This window comes from Rhinolophus ferrumequinum, chromosome 18, assembly GCF_004115265.2.
Source record: "Rhinolophus ferrumequinum isolate MPI-CBG mRhiFer1 chromosome 18, mRhiFer1_v1.p, whole genome shotgun sequence".
Lineage (NCBI taxonomy): Eukaryota > Metazoa > Chordata > Mammalia > Chiroptera > Rhinolophidae > Rhinolophus > Rhinolophus ferrumequinum.
The window spans coordinates 39,382,383-39,399,588 of NC_046301.1; the positions used below are offsets into that span (position 1 = coordinate 39,382,383).

Genomic DNA, 17,206 nt, shown 5'->3' on the forward strand with positions numbered 1-17,206 from the left:
GCGCAGGCCTGGGCCGAAGGCGTCACCACAAATCCGGCTGGTGCCCTTTTTCACCCACAGTGGATGTGGGTTGGTCTCTGGGCTGCGTGTCTGGCCCACATTATCTCATTGGGGTCTCCTTCACCCCACTTAGAGACTTCTACTTTGTGCTGCAGACGTGGAAACTGAGGCAGAGAGATGCATGTCAAAGTCACATCTCTGTGACACTCAAGCCCCGAAGTCCCTATAGGGCTGCTGCCTGTCTCTGGCTGCGGGAAGAAGGAAGGGGACCCCGAGAGCCTGCCCAGTAGGCTCAGCTGTGGAGAGCTTAGCCTGCGCTGTATACATCACCACCTTTCTGAGCTGTCTGGGTGCAAGTTGCAAGTGTCTCCTAAGAACAAAGATGTTCCTTCTGGGGTCTCAGCATGATCCACAAGTTAGGAGTCTTGGTGCTGACACCTGCCCCATGTGCAGTCTTTACAGAGGAGACGATTCTGCCCTGTCGCGGGTAGTAGTTGAACTCTATACTGTGGCCTGGAGAGCACGGAGAAGGTTCTGTGGGGTCCTCTGGAGGCTGCCTGCTGAGGCCGTATCTCTAGCACATGTACTTCTCTGAAACCTTTCAAGGGCCCCAGGGGTGTGGCCCAGAGCATATTCCGCTGACCAGCACGTGGAGATAGTACCTGAATGCTCCTGAAGGATCAGGGACAAAGATCACTGGCAGCACGCATAACCCCAAGACAAGGTCCCAAACCAGACCCAGGATCCTGTGCGTGCCTGACTTACTTGCGTGTAAGTGCAAACTCCTCCTTCCAAATTAATTCCTGAATTCTGGTTTTGATTCTCGGTGTTGACCAGCGAGTCCTCTGATGCCATTTGAGATTTCCAATCCCCAGGCCCTGCATGCTGGCTTGGCCCCTCTGGGGGCCCCTCAGCTTCCTCTGGGCCTGGAACACTTGTGCACTTGGCCTGCAGGCCTCTGCATGTACTGATCCCTCTGCCCGTGACGCTTATTCCCTCCTCTTCTCCTGGTGGGCTCCTGCTTGACTTCAGGCTCTGCTTCTAAGGCGCTTCTCCAGGAGGCCGCCCTGGACCCGGGGCCATCTGTGCCAACTCCGGTCAAAGGCAGAGCACCGCAAGCTCTCCAAGCTTTCCCGCTGTGGCCCCAGAGTGCAAAGGGAATTTGCACCACAACCCAGTAGAGGGCTGTGGCTGTAAAAGCCAGATGCCACACAACTCCGGGAAGTGTCACTCAGAGGGTGCATGGGACCTCTGGAGGCGTGAAGGGAGCGAAGCTTCCAACACAGGACGTTACGTTCCGGTGAACGAGGACGTACATACAAAGGGACTATCATATGAGACTGCATTGGCATTTAAATACCACGGGGGGATCATGAAATGAACAGTGAAAAGCAACGGCTGGAGTGATGCCAAGCTGATGGAAGGGCGGCCCTGCTGAGACATGCAGCAGAGGCACAGCTGGGCCGCTACCACGGAGGCCTCTCACCCAGGTGCAACCCTGGCTCCACCTGTGGTCACTGGGCAGTGAGCGCGGCACCACACCCTCCTGCTCCACAAAGCAGGCTCCTGACTAAATCCAAATGCTGACAACACGGTGAAATCATTCTTTGGTGTCCAGGAAGAACTAAGCTGTAAGAATTCATTCTCTCCTTAGGCTCCAGATTTAACTCAAGTACAGAATTTAGCTAATTATAATTGGGTTCTGGAAAACGCATTTTTTTTTAAATCATTTTCTCTTCTGGAAAGAAGCAACTAACTAGAAGTTTGAGAAGAAAGTGCAAGTAAAGCGACCTGTAATTTTATCCCATTCCAGTTCCCTTTGGTGTGGTGCAGTGGCCGGTCCTTTGGAACCTTCCAGGTATGACAGGTAGCTTATAAATAATTTAACCTGGCCCAGAGAGAGGTTTGGCCTTTGCCCTTGGCTCTTGGGAGGTGATCTCTCAGCCCCTGGAGTGTCTGCCTCACGGGTGCCTTGGGCCCAGACAGTCTAAGAATGTGATTTATGGCAGGGGTGTTGGGTCACGTGGTATCAGCTCGACCCGCAGAGGGGATGGAGACACGTCAGCCACGTGGGCAGTTGGTTAAGTTTATGTGACCAAGTTCCAGTAAAAATTCCAGACACCAAGGCTTCCCTGGATGGCAATGCTCTGCGTATGTTGTTTCATAAAGCTGCCGGCACTGTCTGGGACTCCATGGGGAGACGACAACAGGAAGCGCCAGCCGTGGAGCTCTCCTGGACGCTGCTCCACACACGTCTTCCATTGGCTGATTTTAATCTGTATGCTTTTGCTGTAATAAACTTACAACCAAGAGTTGAACAGCTTTCAGAGAGTTCTGCAAGTCTTCTAGAGAATCATTGAGCCTGAGGGTGGCTTTGAGACCCCTGAACTCTGCACTGGGGTCAGAAGTGAGGGCAGTCTGTGGACCGAGGGAACCATATTGTTGTTTTCCCCGTGGTTTCAAACTCAGTTTGTCACGAACAACAAAAATATCCATTAAATAGGTCAACTTTGTACCCAAACATCTTTTGAAAGTATTTGCCAGGTTACGAAAGCTTTCAACCAGGAAAACATGAGTATTGTCCTGAGTTTGTGTGCCTGCTTGAGCTCTTCCTGTGTGACCACCAGCAAAACCGTGAATCGACAGCCCCGTTCCAACCGTGAACCACACGTTTCTCAAGGCCTGCACGCGGTAGTTTCCTTCAATGCTCGTATATATCGCCCCCTTACTAACTCCCCTACAGGTCTTCCCTGTAAATGGAGAATTCTCAGTCCTGTGATGTCATCTGTTCCAGGAGGATCTGAGGTTAAATGTAAACCAAGCATCACATCCTCCGGTAAGGCATCCCGCCACGTGGGTGTGACGTCAGCTGGGAGAGCAGCTGCGCTCCAGTGTTGCTCTCCCTGAACTGGACGTCAGAAGCCCCACGAGGATCTCAGCCCCCTGAACAGCAGTCTCCACACGGGTCAGTGAAACCGAAAAGCTAGTTGTAATTTACTGCCTGATTTAACACTCCATCTTACACAGTCTGGAAGAACAACTGTTTGTAGCAGCTGGGGAAGCTGTTCTCTTTTGGCACGTGATATACAGCTAAATAAGATGCTAAGGAAGGTTTTTCAGTAAGTCACAGGATGACTAAGAAAGTGGACTGACATTTTTTTTTAAATCTGAAAATATCCCAGGCCTCATTAACGAGTTCAGCTTTTTACAAACAGATGTGTAACATCACACAGGAAAGCACACACATCTTACGTGTGTGTACACCTTGATGAATGTTTTTGTGTATAAACTCAGACTAATAGATAAATTTTCCCAACATCCCAGAAAGCTCCCTCGTGGTCCTGCCCTGTTAATTCCCCCGTCTCAAGGTAACCACTCTTCAGTGCCCATTATAATGGACCAGCTTCTGAACTTTGTATGAACTGGAAGCATACAGTAGGTACTCATTAGTGTCTGGCTTCTTTCACGCAATGAAAACGTCTGGAAGATTCTTCCATGGAGCAGTGATATTTGTTTTTGTGGCAGTGAGAACTCCACACATTCTCCCAGGGGGCACACGGGGCTGTTTCTTTGGGGCAGTTACAATCAAAGCTGCTGTGGATGCGCTTACACAAGTCTCTTGGTGGACGCGCACTCAGCCCTCTCAGGTTTACAACGAGGGCTGGAGTTGCTGGGTTCGAAGGTCCTGTTCATCCTGCTGTTGAGCTTTGGAAGATACAGCCGAAGAGCTGCACGCTCCCATGAGCAGCGTGTGAGGTCCGATTGCTCCACGTCCTCATCGACATCTAAAGGTGGTACAGCCATCCTGTTGGGTGTGTGGAGGCATCTCACCCTCGTTTTACTGTGCATTTCCTTGGTGTGGTCGATGCAAAGGTCCTGAGCACCATTTCACAGGCTGACTGGTCATCAGGACATCTTCTTGCAGGAGGTGTCTGTTCATGCCTTTGCCCCATTTCAAAATTGGGTTTTCTTTTCCCAGTCTGTGGCAGGAGTTCTCACTGCCCTCCGTCCTTTGATGTTTGACATTTAGTGAGAAGTGGTGTTTGCGTCCTGATGAAGTCTATGTCTACTTCGAGGCCATGAAGTTTTTCTCCCATGCCTTCTTCTAGAACTTTGTTTTCCCTTTCCCATTTATGTCTATTATCCATTTCAAATTAATACTTGTATGGTGTGAGGCAGCGTTAATGATATCCAATGACCAGCATGACTTATTGAAAAGTCCATCCTTGCCCCACTAACCTTCGAGGGTCTTTTTCACTTTGTAATTTTAAGTTTCCCCCACAAGAACATGATTGGGAAGAAGACACCGGGGTCTACTGGATTTTTGCACATTTCATATTTTACCTTCTACAATTTTCTTGTGGAATTTGCCTCAAAGGTCAAGTTTGCACATTAGCATCAATATTTTCTTCTCAATACTGAAACTAATTACATTTTTAGGTTCAGCAGTTGAACTTGCACATGAATCTTTTTCATTTCGACTGTTTCTCTTCTAATAAATTATTTTTAAAGGTCAATTTGTATCCTTCAATCACCAAAATTTTGCGCTTGTTAAGTCTCTCTCCAAAGATGCACCCAGGGTTCACACCTCGACACTTTTCTCTCCTACTGATTAAAATTCTCCCTTACTTTGCTTTATGACTAACTGCAAAGCGCTACTACAAAGTCGAGCTATACAACCCTTCTGATATGGGGACAAACATAACAGTCAGTATGTACCAGGAAGTGGAATAACACATGGGAGCAGAAGAACAAGCCGAATTCTGGGCAAGGTGCAGGCCTTGCGTCCCTGGCCACCTTCTGCAGTTCCACACAACCCACCCTGCGCTGGCAGAATGTGTAACGTCTCCTTGGAGGGCTGTGGTAGAACCATTATTTTCTTATTATTTAAATGGTACTTGTGATCCACATATAGATCCACTGCAGCTGAAAGCACGTACTGTCCTGTTTTTGGTGCCTATGAGGACGGGTCCCAGTGCTTGGGGCGAGGCCTTTATAACACATGGCTGACCCGCAGAGGCCCAGGGTGAGAACTGGACTTGCTTGTCATGAAGTATGGGGAGAGGGCAGCAAGGGCGGGAGAGTCTACAGAAGGAAAGCCACACCAGCCTCCACCATAGTCCACCGGCCTGAGACAGGCACCCAGCACAGCGCAGACGCCCCCCTCTCCTTCCAACTTGCTCCATCCCTGCCCCTGAACCCACCGGCTACTCCTTTCCTGCCTCTGCTGGAGAACTCATCCCCAGAGCTCCCCTCCTCAGGGCTCTCTACCCCCCACCCCACCTCGCTTTATTTCCCTCTTCTCACGCTGACACTACTCATGTGCTTTCTTCTTCTAGAACGTAAGATTCACAAGGGCAGGGGCACCGAGACACACAGATTCAACCAATGTCTGTGGAGCGAGCGAGCCAACCAGCACCAGGCTCCCGGCGCCTGGAGGACCCGCGGCACGTCCGCCCGCCCCATGCCTCGGCTTACCTGTCCTTGTACTTGATCACGGCATCCACGATCTTCTTCATCTTCTTGGTGAGGTTGGGTGGGTTGGGGGAGAGCTTTTCAGCGGGCGGCCGCCCTCGCTTCTTCTGCTTCTTGCTCTCGTCATCCTTGTCGCGGCTGCGGGTGCTGGTGGTCGGGGTGGAGGAGCCGGCGTCGCTGTCCCGCTTGCGCTTCCGCGATGACTTCTTCTGCCGGACCTCCTCTTCTATCTCCTCCAGCGTGCCCTCCTCGATGGCCTTCAGGGTCAATAGTGGTAAAATAGGACAACCAGCACCGAGGTAGACAAGCAGCGGCCGCGGCGCAAACCCGAGAGGTGGGCACAGCTCCCAGACGCCGAGGCCAGCACTGCCTCCCCAGCGTGTGCCCCGCACACACAAACGTTGTACTGTCTGAGTTAAAGTGTCACAGCCTCACTGTGCGCAGCCCAAGGAAGGGACTCGTGGAATCCCTCCACCCAGAGGTGACAATGCTAATACTTCTGCTTGCACATTTTTTAAAAATCTGGGGTAAAACAGATATAATGTAAAATTCACCACTTTAGCCAATTTTAAGTGCACAGTTCAGCGGCACTAGGAATATTCACACTGTGTGTGGCCACCACCGCTACCACCGCCACCACCTCAGGGACCTCCCCGCCGTCCCCCACACACAGCGCACTATCAAGTCCGCACGGAATTGCATCCACATACCACATCGTGACTGATGTTTTTGTTTACTACATCCTGGATATATTTTCTGTCGTTTTTCTGCAACATAATTTTTAATGCCTGTTTAGTATTTCATTGTACAAAGGGCTTTAATTGTTCTTGGGCATTGGGGTTGTTTCCATGATTTGGGCAGACACGGCTATTCTACATAACGCCATGACCAATCTCTCTCTTTCTCGTAGGTAAATTCCTGGGAGTGAAACTGCTGGGTTGAAGGACATGAATGTGAACAATAATAATTTTAAAATAATCTTGATTTATCCATTCTCAATAAGTAATTTGCACTTGTACCTCTGAAAACAAAGTGAAGGGAAGTCAGGTTCCCAGGAAAGCTTGGAATCAGAAAAGGGAGTGGGGCTTGGACCCAAAGAAATGTGCTGGTCGCTCATCTCACATTTATTGGCCGTGACCATGACCTGGGCTTGGGGCCTGGTGTTGAGGACACAGCACTGAATGGAAGCAGGTGGGCGCGAACCAGACAGACTTCCCGCAAACATGGTGGCAAGTGTGCTGAGTGCTAGGAGAAGGGTGAGGGCTCTGACTGTGGAGCAGACATGTCTTGTTCGGGGGTCGGGGAGAAGAGGTGGCACTTAAGTTGAGATCTGCAGGGTGGAGGGAGGGAAAAGGATCTAGGCCAAAGGACCAGCATGGAGGGCACGTGGCAGGCAGGAGGGACTGACGGAAGGTTGGCACGGGGGAAGGCAGGCATGGGGGGCGAGGGGATAGTGGGTTAAATGGTGTCCCCCAAAATTCGTATCTGCCTGGAACCTCAGAATGTGATCTTACTTAGAAATAGGGTCTTTACAGATGTAATTACTAAAGAATCATGATAAATTCATCCTATGTTAGGGTGGGCTCCAAAACCAACGAGAGAGACAGAAAAGGCTAGTCAGACAGACACAGGGGAGAGGCCATGTGAAGACGGGGGCAGAGAATGGAGTGATGTGCCACAAGCCAAGGAATGCTGGGGCCACCACAGGCTGAAAGAGGCAAGGACCATCCCTTAGAGCCTGCGGAGGGAACAGGGCCCTGCTGACTCCTAGCCCCCGAGAACTGTGGGAGAATAAATGACTGTTGTTTTAAACCACCAGCTTTGTGGTAATTGCTATGGCAGCCCTAGGGATATCTATGATAACACCAGGGTCTCTGGCTGCATGGCCAGCGAGACTAGGACCAGGACATTTGGAAGGGTTTGGGCGCATATGGCATCAGAGTGGCCACCGAAACAGTGGTGCCAACTACATGCTCACCACTGAAAGTACCTGTTTCAGGCAAATGTATTTTTTATTAATGTCAATTTTATTGAGTATGACACACAAAAGGGCATGTGCTTGCTCAATGGGGAAAGAATAGTCTTTTCAACAAACGGTACCAGGACCAGTGGTTATCCACATGTTGAAAAACGAAGGTGGTGGACCCTGCCTTAATGCCTATACAAAAATGAACTTAAAGAGGATCATGGATGTAAATGTAAAAGCTGAAATCTAAACCTCTTGAAAGAAAACATAAGGGTAAATCGTTGTGACCTTTCATTTGGTAATGGATTCTCAGACATGATACCCAAGGACAAGCAAAAAGAAAAATAGAGAAACTGGACTTTATCAAAATGAAAAACTTTTGTGTTCCAAAGGACACCATGAAGAAAGTGAAAGACAATCTATGGAATAGGAGAAAACATTTCAAATCACACATCTGATAAGAATCTCGTAAAGAAGACGTACACGTGGCAAACAAGCACATGGAAAGATGCTCAACGCCATTAGCCATCGGAGAAATGCAACTCAAACCACAGTGAGATACCACTTCGTACCTACTACAATGGCTAGAATCAAAAAGACAGCTAATAAGGATTAATGAGGATATGGAAAAGTCCCTTATATTCTGCTGGTAGAAATGTAAAAGTGCAGCCGTTTTGGAAAACAGTTTGGCAGTTCCTCAAAAGGTTAAACACAGAACTACCATTTGATCCAGCAATTCCACTTCTAAGTCTATACCCGAGACAAATCAAAACGTATGTCCTCACAAAACTTGTACGCTAACGTTCACAGCAGCATTATTCAAAGTGGAAACAACCCCAAAACTGGAAAAAACCCAAGTGTTCATCAACTGATGAGTGGGTAAACAAAATGTGGTATATCCACACAACGGAAGATTATTCAGCCTTGAAAAGGAATGAGATGCACTACAACGTGGATAAACCATGAAACTATTCTGCCCAGTGAAAGAAGCTAGACACCAAAGGATCACATATTCCATGATCCCATTTACATGAAAAGTCCAGGACAGGGTGGTTGCCAAGGGCCAGGGGGAATAAAAAAATAGGAAGACAGCTAAAGAGGAAAGGGCTTCTTTGTGGGGTGACGAGAATGTTCTAACTGATTCGTGATGAAAGCTGCATGACTGAATATAGTAAAAACCACTGACATCTTAAATGGCTGAATTCTATGGGACATAAATTACACCTCAAAAACATAAAAAGAAAGACATATGCACAAAACATTAACAACATTATGGGCAAAAGGCAGCCACTGTCAAAAATGCGGGGCTGGTGACGCGCCATAAGAGCTGTTATGGGTCTATGATTGGGCCCAAGTTCCCTCGTCAGGGGTCCTCTTGGCTCTGGAGCCCTGGGCTGGAAAATGGGACACCCCACCTGCCCGACCCCAAGGTTTGCCTGGTTCCCCGGCATGTTTCAATGGCCGCTCCCACAAACACCTTAGTGGGCGAGGTCACAAGTCTGGGGTCATCTGAACTGCCAGGAGGGGAGTAGGGCTGCAGTTAAGCCAGGGGAACTTCAGGGTGTATGCCAAAAGGCCGCATGTCTCATTCAGGGGTGTGGCACTCAGCAGGGTGCAGCTGAAAGCTGCCATCTGCCTTCTGGGAAGTGTTGCTTCAGAGACATTTTGATGAAACAACTTTCAGGTTGGATTCTTAATTGTCACCTCTGCACTCTGAACCCTGAACATGGAGAGGGGTCTGATTTATCACCATAACCCCAGTGGTGACCTCATTGCTGGGGAATGTGCAGATGCAGTGGGCCCCTGGCTGGGGTGGGGAGCTGAGTCAGGAGGGCCCCCAGGCACCCGTGGCCCTGACTCAGAATTCTGCAGCTGCGGCTACGAGGGCCGGTACTACTTGCTGAAAATGAGTGCTCATACCACCTCTATCAGCAGCTTCGGCCGCCAGTCGCATGAGGGGCTTGCGCCCCCCTGCCCCCTCCTCACAGCCGGCCAGGAGCCCAGCCCCCAGGTGTGACGTGCTATGGGGGTGACGTGCCCAAAGTGGGCTGCCTGATCCCATCAGTCCTCCTGAGCACCTCAGAGGGCGACTGGACTCTCACGAGTCTCTCGCTGGGTTTCCCACAGACAGGCCCTCAGGAGGCCAGCACCACGCTGACATCGGCAATGTTTTGTATTAACCTCGTGAAGAGGTGAAGCCTCACACCTGAAAAGGCCAGTTACTCCCAGCAGTGAGTTTTGAGCTGCTTGGGGATGGCATGGGTGGCCCTTCCCACATCAGGTTAGGAGGAACGGAGCGAACCTGATCCCGTGTGAGAAGTGTCGCCGTCACGAATGAAACCCAAGAATGGCCGAGCCTCTGCCCCCAGCCCCAGCCCTCGCAGCCCTCTCTGGCATGTACCTTGAGCCACTGCTTCTCTGTCAGCGAGTCGCTGTAGTCCACCTCCTTGCGGTGGCGGGAGCCGCGGCCGAACATCTTCTCCTCCTCCTCCTCGCAGGTCAGCCGCTCCACCTCAGCATCGTCCTTGATGATCCAAGAGGGGAGCTCGTCCTCCTCCATCAGGCGCGGCTTCCGCTTCGGGTTTCGGGCCTCCTCACGTCTGCGGTCCAGGTCCATGCGCTGGGGAGCGAGGGAAGGGGTGGGGATAGGGAGAGAGGCGTCAGCGCGCAAGGGCCAGTGGGATGTGGAGGCGGCATGAAGACAAGGGGCTGCTTCTCTGCCTCCGGGGACCAATACCGCAATGGTAGTTAAACAGCAGCTCTGGGTGTTGTGGTGGCCAAGATAGCCTGACTGTTACGTCAGGCCCTGGCTAGGGGCTCTGCTTGGGGGACAGAGAAAACTGGGAAGGATGGGAAGGTCACAGAAAGGGGGCTGAAATGGGGTGACAGCTCCAGGTATAGCTTTGCCAAGAGGCACAAAGCCTGCTGGGACCAGGAGCCCCATCTGATTCTATGCTTTCCACCCAGGGGCATAAGGTATCTATGACCAAGGGCCATGCCAGCTCCTCGGCCTTGGACAGTTAACACCCTCTGAAAGGGAGCATGAAGGACAACAGACTGAGGAGGACAGGCCTTTGGGGACGAGGGTCACAAACAGGAGGAGGGCTGGGTGTGTGTGTGTCTCACGACACCCTTGACACGCTTAGGACACAGAACGTAGGCCAGTTAGGAGGCACTGTGAGGCCACCCCTGGCTCCATCACTTGCTAGAGATACCACTGTCACTGAGACCTCTTGCTGTTTGAGGTCATCAGGGTGGGGCGTGTGAACCCGAGAGCCCTGCTTCATGTAGGTGGGAGACGGAGCACCGTAAGTGTGTGCAAGGTAGAAAGGGCGACTCTGCCCCTGGCCACAGTGCTTACCATGAACAGGTCAAACTCCTCCTCGTGCCGGGCAATCATCTGGTTTACGGTCTCATCGTCTGGCACTTCGTCTTCTTCCTACAAGATTTCACATGTTTAGTTCAAGGGCGGAGAGGCCGGGATGGGCGGCGGCCGGGCTCGGAGGCGAGCGGCGGCGTCCATGGGAAATGAGCTGGTGGTCCCAGTCCGGCTGCGGTGGATGGGGAGCCACACGGCAGCGAGAGGCACACACGCACACGCACACGCACGCTCCGTGGGATCAGGGCCCTTGCTGGCCGTCTCAGCCGAGAAGCCGAGGATTGAATGGGCATGGAGACTGAACTACCCCTCTCACCTTTAGAGGTGGCTCCTCCAAGTCGGGGTTGACGCCCGCTGGCGGAGGGGCAGTGTGGGCGAAGCTGGCACTGCCGCTGCCCGTGCTGCAGTGTCTGCTCTGTGGATAAATAGAGGACTTCAGTCTCCAGGGCTGTCAATCCGGCGTCTTTTACCAGCAGTTTAGAAAAAAAAAACCACTTCAAAGAAAAAGCAAGTACTCATCCTCTTTCCTTTCAGCCCACACTCCCTTTACTCCAAAGGGATGCAAAAAAAAAAAAAAAAAAGTGCAAAAAAGGTAAAAAAACAAAAATGAAAGCCGCTCATGCGTCCACCACTCACGCTGGGGAGGGGGTCGGGGCCGGCGCTGCCCTCACCTCGTCCTGCTCCTCGTGCTCCAGGATGGCCTGCAGGAAGGCGCGCCTCTCGTGGCTGGAGGACTTTTGGTCGAACATGCCGGCCTGGATCACCTTCTGGTCAACATTGAGCTTGTACTTGGCCGCAGCCAGAATCTTCTCCTCCACGCTGTTGACCGTGCAGAGGCGGAGCACGCGCACCTCGTTCTGCTGCCCGATTCGGTGGGCGCGGTCCTGTGCTTGCAGGTCCTGGGGAAGAGAGCTCGGTCAGTCCCAAGCCAGCTCTTTCCAGTTTTAAGGGGACCTTGTGAAGCCATCGGGAGTGGTGGGGACCTTCTGATTCTCCAAGCCTGCCTCCTGCCTGGACATCCTGCCTGCCCCAACCAGCAGCTGCATGGCTGGCAGCTCAGGTACAGGACATAGAGCTTGTGCCAGGGCGATTTCACCCCAAGTTCCTGCAGAAGTGTCACTTTCTACCCTATTGGGATTTAAGAGATTCTCGAGAAGAAAGCAGTTTTGGAGGAAAAGCCTGTGGGGGGTTATATTCCAAGCATCTCCCGTCAGAGCAGCAAGGGGCCCCTCGCCTGCCCCAGGAGAGCCCCGTGCTCAGCATGGCCATAATACGGTGAGGGTACCGTTCACAGGACGGGGCCCACGCTGAGCAGCATGCTAGCGATGCCCAGTTTGGCCGTGGACCCTACTTCCTTGCTGTCAACCCGGGCCTGAGTCCAACCCTCCGAGCCTCAGGACCACTCTGCCAGCACAATCCCGTCTCCTGGCTATTGTGTGCCTGAGAGGACAGAACGGGCATCAAGTGCTCAGCCCAGTGCCTGGCGTGAAGCAAGCTGCAGTGAAAGTGGTAGCTATGGCTGCCAATGCTGTTTGTGTTATCACCCCCAACACACTACCAGAAGGGCTCCCACGAAATCCTGTGCCAGGGGCCTGGCCTGTGTGGGGCTGAACTCGAGATTCGCACCCAACGGGGGTGGCAGAGGCCACAACTGGTGGGAGACAGGAGTGTGTTGTATCTACTGCTTGGCTTCCTGGCAGGGCCAGCACTCAGTGACACACTTCCTGGCCCTGCAGTGAGCTTAGTGGCCTCTGGTGCCTCCCAGTGTGACAGAGGGAGGACATGGTTTCACAGGAACCACTGTCTGCTGTCTGCTAATAGGGGAAGCACATCTCAACCAACTCTCAGGAAACTGGCCAGTCATTGAGATCTGGACCCAAAGTATTCCCCAAGCTGACAGTAGAGACACTACAACCACCCAGAATATTCGCCCATCAGATGAGCTACAATTTACACACTGATAATTGGTGCCACCAGGCTATGGTAGGGACACGTTCATACGTCGTCAGTGGGAGAGAAACCTGGAGAGCCTCTCAGAGGCCACTTGGGCAGAAGTGACATTATCATGAAGGGGACACATTCGTGGACCAAGAATCTCTCAGGGTTGGCCTGGCCGGTGCTCCAAGAAGGGAACAACAGGGCTTCCTGAGAGGGGCTAGAGATCGTGCTGAGAAAAAGAAACCCAGACGCCTGCCTAAAAGTCTCAGAATTAAAAGTCTCAGGGCCGCCATAAGCTGGGACAGCCAGCAGCTGATTAATGGCTGAATAGAGACCCAGTATGCTCACACGGAGGCAAAAGACACCAGCTGCTCAAGGGAAGGGACACGTGCTGGAACATGCTGTAATTTTGTGGAAAACAGAACATACAGACAGAAGATGTCATACGCTCAGAGAAGACTGGGATAAGTCGGGAAGGGGGAGAATGGACTCTTAACTCTGAGTCACTGATATTTACATTTAAAAAACACATTACTTTTATAATAAAACATAGGAAAAAGTTAAATACCTTAAAACTGTTGTACCTATAAAATACCACATCCTGGTATCTACTGGCATGAGCCCCGTGGAGGACGCACGGGTGAGAAACAGCAGCATACACAGTGCACACACGTGCGCCAAATGCTGTTTACAAAGCCGTGTGAGGGACAGCACTCACACGACGCATGGACAGGAGGGCCTGCATCACTGAACAGCGTGAGTACTGCTGGCTGACAGGACTGAGGCCTCTCCCCCTTTCTTTACGAATTTATCAAACACTAGGATTTTTAAAAACAGATAACAAAGGAATATATTTTTGTCACCATCAGAACAAAAAGCCACTTTTGGTTTGAGAAACAGGGAAAGGAATACTCTGGGCTTCTCTCCAAGGCCTCGGGAGGCCCAAGGAGGCTGGCGGCGCGTGATGACGGGCAGCGTCTCTCTGAGGCCTCGAGCCCCTCCCCCCAGCGTGCTGGCAGCTTTTACCTGGTGGGGGTTCCAGTCACTGTCAAAAATGATCACAGTGTCGGCTGACTGGAGGTTCAGGCCGAGACCCCCGGCCCGGGTGCTGAGCAGGAAGATGAAGTACTCGGAGCCGGGCTCGTTGAAGGTTTTCAGCAGCATGCCTCGGTCCTCCGCTTTCGTGGTTCCTACCGGGCGCAGGGAACACCGGTTAGTGTGGGGACGGGGGAGGTGGATGGTGGCGAGGAGACACAGAGGAAGCCAGGCTTTGCAGAGCGGAGACAGTGCACATGTGCCCCACAGGGGCCACCTAAGCCACGGCCACTCCCCTCAGCTCGTGGCGGAGCTGCGATGACAGCAAGCAACTCAGATTTATGCTGACGCTACTGAATGCCACATTCCTGCCTCAGCAGGTGGGAAGGAGCCCCAGGGCTGGCTGCACCTCCTTGTAAAGCAGGACCGCTACAAGAAGTAGACGAGTCAAGGGCTGGAGCCCAGCAACACTCGGGCCGCAAGGGCCGTGTCATCCGTGCTGTTCCCCCAGGTGATGGGATACACCCTCGCTGAGGTCGGTAATACTGCTCACTCCCAAGACGTGAAACAAGCAACCAGCCAGAGGCCTAGCAGTGCCCTCAAGCCTACTGCGATGGGCTTTCTTGGTCCACAGAGACAGGCACACAGACGCCTTGCATCAGGGGCTCCTTTTCCTTTGGGCAGGACAGGCTTCCCCTCTTCATCAAGTCACAGGGACTCTCAGGAGATGGCCCAGGACGAGAGCCTCAGCATCATGAGCATCTAAGCTCCTCGGGCTGCTGTCAGTTCATAGCAGAGCTGCTTTTGGCAAATTCAGGAATCATTTTTGGTGAAACAAAAGTTAAAACTTCCTGCCACTCACCTACAGGACATGCCTGGGCTGCAGACGTGTCCACAGCTGCCCCAGCTCTGAGCAGGGTGGAGGCCGTGAGCAGGGTACGGGCAGGCCCAGGTGGAGGGGCTGCCTCCCCAGACGCCCAGCCTGCTCCCTCACTCTAACCACTCTGATAGTGGAAGGTTCCATTTCACTGAGCCCCCACCCGTCCTCCGTTCTTTACCAGAGTTTCTACCTCTGTAGTAATGACCACGAGCGGTACTAGGGATGAACCATGCCAAGCTCACAAAGTACTCATCCTTTTGCAAAGAATGCTTCTCGTGGAGAAAAAGATGAGAACAAAAAGGGATATCCAGGCACTGGAATGGATGGGAGGGAACTCACTCTGCATACGGCCTCTCTGGGGAGCTGGGACAGTGACAGACAAGAATGGATCCTCCCAAAGGCTTGGCCCCTGAAGGATGGAGATGCAGCTGGAGAGGCCGAAGAACAGAGGGAGGGATGAGGTGAGGCACACAATCAGATGTGTGTTAGTAAAAGCTGCCCGGGATGGAGTTCCAAGAACAGGACGAGGAAGGCACGTTGGGCACACAGGGCAGGTTCTGGGTGGGGACGAGGAGAGCACACACTGACAGATGGTCAGTCCAGCAACCACAAGTTTGTGGTCTGTGAAACCACAGTTCCCCAAGTTGCACAAAATGGGCACAGAGGACTGGGGCGTTCAGCAATGGAGACGCACCTGGCAATGAGCTTAGATAGAGGCTCTGAGAAGTGTGGGGAAGAAGAAACCTACGTAACCATTTTCGCCCCAGCAACTCCCAAGTTCACTCCCACCGTTTGACAGAGGGTGGAGACTCTCTGTATGGCCTCCCTGCCCAGCTGACATGTCACACTACGTCCTACGTGCTATCAGCATCTCACTCAGCCCCCTCGTCCCCCGAGCTCCCATGTGCTGGGACAAAGGCAGGGACGCAGAACTTCCCATGAGTACGGGGTCACAGCAGAGTGCTGTTCCCAGGGGGACGTGCTCCCCTCCCTCCTTTCCTATTGCTCTTGGTGCTCACGGTTCCGACGGGACAAGCCTGATTCCAGCTCCAGGCCTGATCAGTGACAGCTCCACGGCCACCTGGGCAGTGGAGAGAGATGGGCACGTGGCTCGCAGAAGCCCAATGAGAGTCAGCCCCCGGACCTCTGGGGAAATGGACTGCCTCTCTGTTGGGTACACTGAGCAGGCGGAAGGGAAGCCTGGAGAGAATGAAGCCTCGAGCTCCAGAAAAGCTGCTCCAACATCATCTGGACACCCGGATCCAGAAAGATAAGCACTGGGGTTGTTATGTGTGTACACTTTTCTCCTTATGCACACAGGAAATGGGTTTGTCACTTCCAATCAAAACAGGACTGCTGTGTACCCCTCACCCACTGGACCCAATGCTGCAGTACAAAGACCCAGCCAGTCTCCCAGGCCATGGGCACTGATCCAGCCACAGGACTTCCCAGTCCCGTAAGCCTGTGTCACTGAGCATGCTGTGATGCTCACTCTGACCAAAACACCCAGCGTCTCAGGGCCTCACCCTGCCTTGCGAGGGAGGGAACGCTGGCCAGAAGTTTCAGCAGTAGTGGATAATGAGGACCCTTAACAAGTGTCTCTCTCAGTCATACTCACCATCCAGCCTGAGGTATTTAAAGCCACGATATGCAAAATAATCTTCCATGATCGTCATGAGGGAGGTCATCTGACAGAAGAGCAGCACTTTATGGTTGGTGGCGCGGAGTTTGGGCAGTATTCTATCCAGGAGCTCGAATTTCCCCGAGGCTCGGTACAGATCCAGCCTGGTGAGTGGAGAGAGGAGGGAAGAACACAGTGTTAACGGCACCTTGTCGGTGGGCAAAGGAGGCCCGCTCCCATCTCCAGCCTGACCTGGGCCAGCCTACAGGGGCTGGTCACCATGGTCAAGGGCACAGAAATGCTTCCTAGGCAGACCGCCCCCACCCAATAAAGTTTCAGCAAAGCCATTTCTACCGAGCTAAAAATCATCTCAGTCCATCCTTGGTCAAGGGTGACCCTATAATCATCATCCAACTGGGATACTTCCAAGAGTGAGAAGAGACGCTGTTAGTAACTATTTTGGGACAATGTCACCATTTCGTTCAAGAACCAGGAGCAAAGGCTTACGCTGTGGAGCCCACCCCAAGCCATAGCAGGCGAGGGGCCACTGCAGCTTTTCTAAGTCACTCCAGTCAAGAACCCCTGGTTTACACATGTGGACATTGAGGCTGGCGGGACAGTGCTGATGGGGGACATGGCTGCTGATGTGCCCCGGTTAAGGACTCAAACCCAGAGCCATTACATTTCCACTGTCTCTATTCCTAATGCTGTATTCCACTTCTTGTAAATATATACATACATATATACACACATATATATATAAAATTATAATTGGACTTTTTGCTCTTTGATGTGGCGCCTCTGTTCTTGGAAGTGGTTTAGTACCCCACAGAAATGACTGAGGCTTTAGCTATAGGAATGTTTTAGCAAGGCTGTTGGCAATGGTGAAATCTAGAGGCAGTTTCCATGTCC

General features: G+C 52.2%; 1 protein-coding gene across 11 annotated transcripts in view; it reads right to left on the bottom strand.

Annotated features, from left to right (window-relative positions):
- SMARCA4 (SWI/SNF related, matrix associated, actin dependent regulator of chromatin, subfamily a, member 4) overlaps positions 1–17,206 on the bottom strand; it is an 85,052-nt gene that overhangs the window by 12,299 nt on the left and 55,547 nt on the right. For 6 of the 11 annotated variants that reach the window (XM_033133621.1, XM_033133622.1, XM_033133624.1 and 3 more), the window contains 7 exons: positions 16,292–16,458; positions 13,785–13,948; positions 11,492–11,719; positions 11,137–11,235; positions 10,803–10,880; positions 9,843–10,061; positions 5,479–5,741 (listed from right to left, as the gene is read on the bottom strand). In XM_033133621.1, coding sequence (XP_032989512.1) covers positions 5,479–5,741; positions 9,843–10,061; positions 10,803–10,880; positions 11,137–11,235; positions 11,492–11,719; positions 13,785–13,948; positions 16,292–16,458 — 1,218 coding nt within the window. The remainder of the gene's footprint in view (positions 1–5,478; positions 5,742–9,842; positions 10,062–10,802; positions 10,881–11,136; positions 11,236–11,491; positions 11,720–13,784; positions 13,949–16,291; positions 16,459–17,206) is intronic. The other 5 variants (XM_033133628.1, XM_033133629.1, XM_033133630.1 and 2 more) reach the window with 3 other exon arrangements.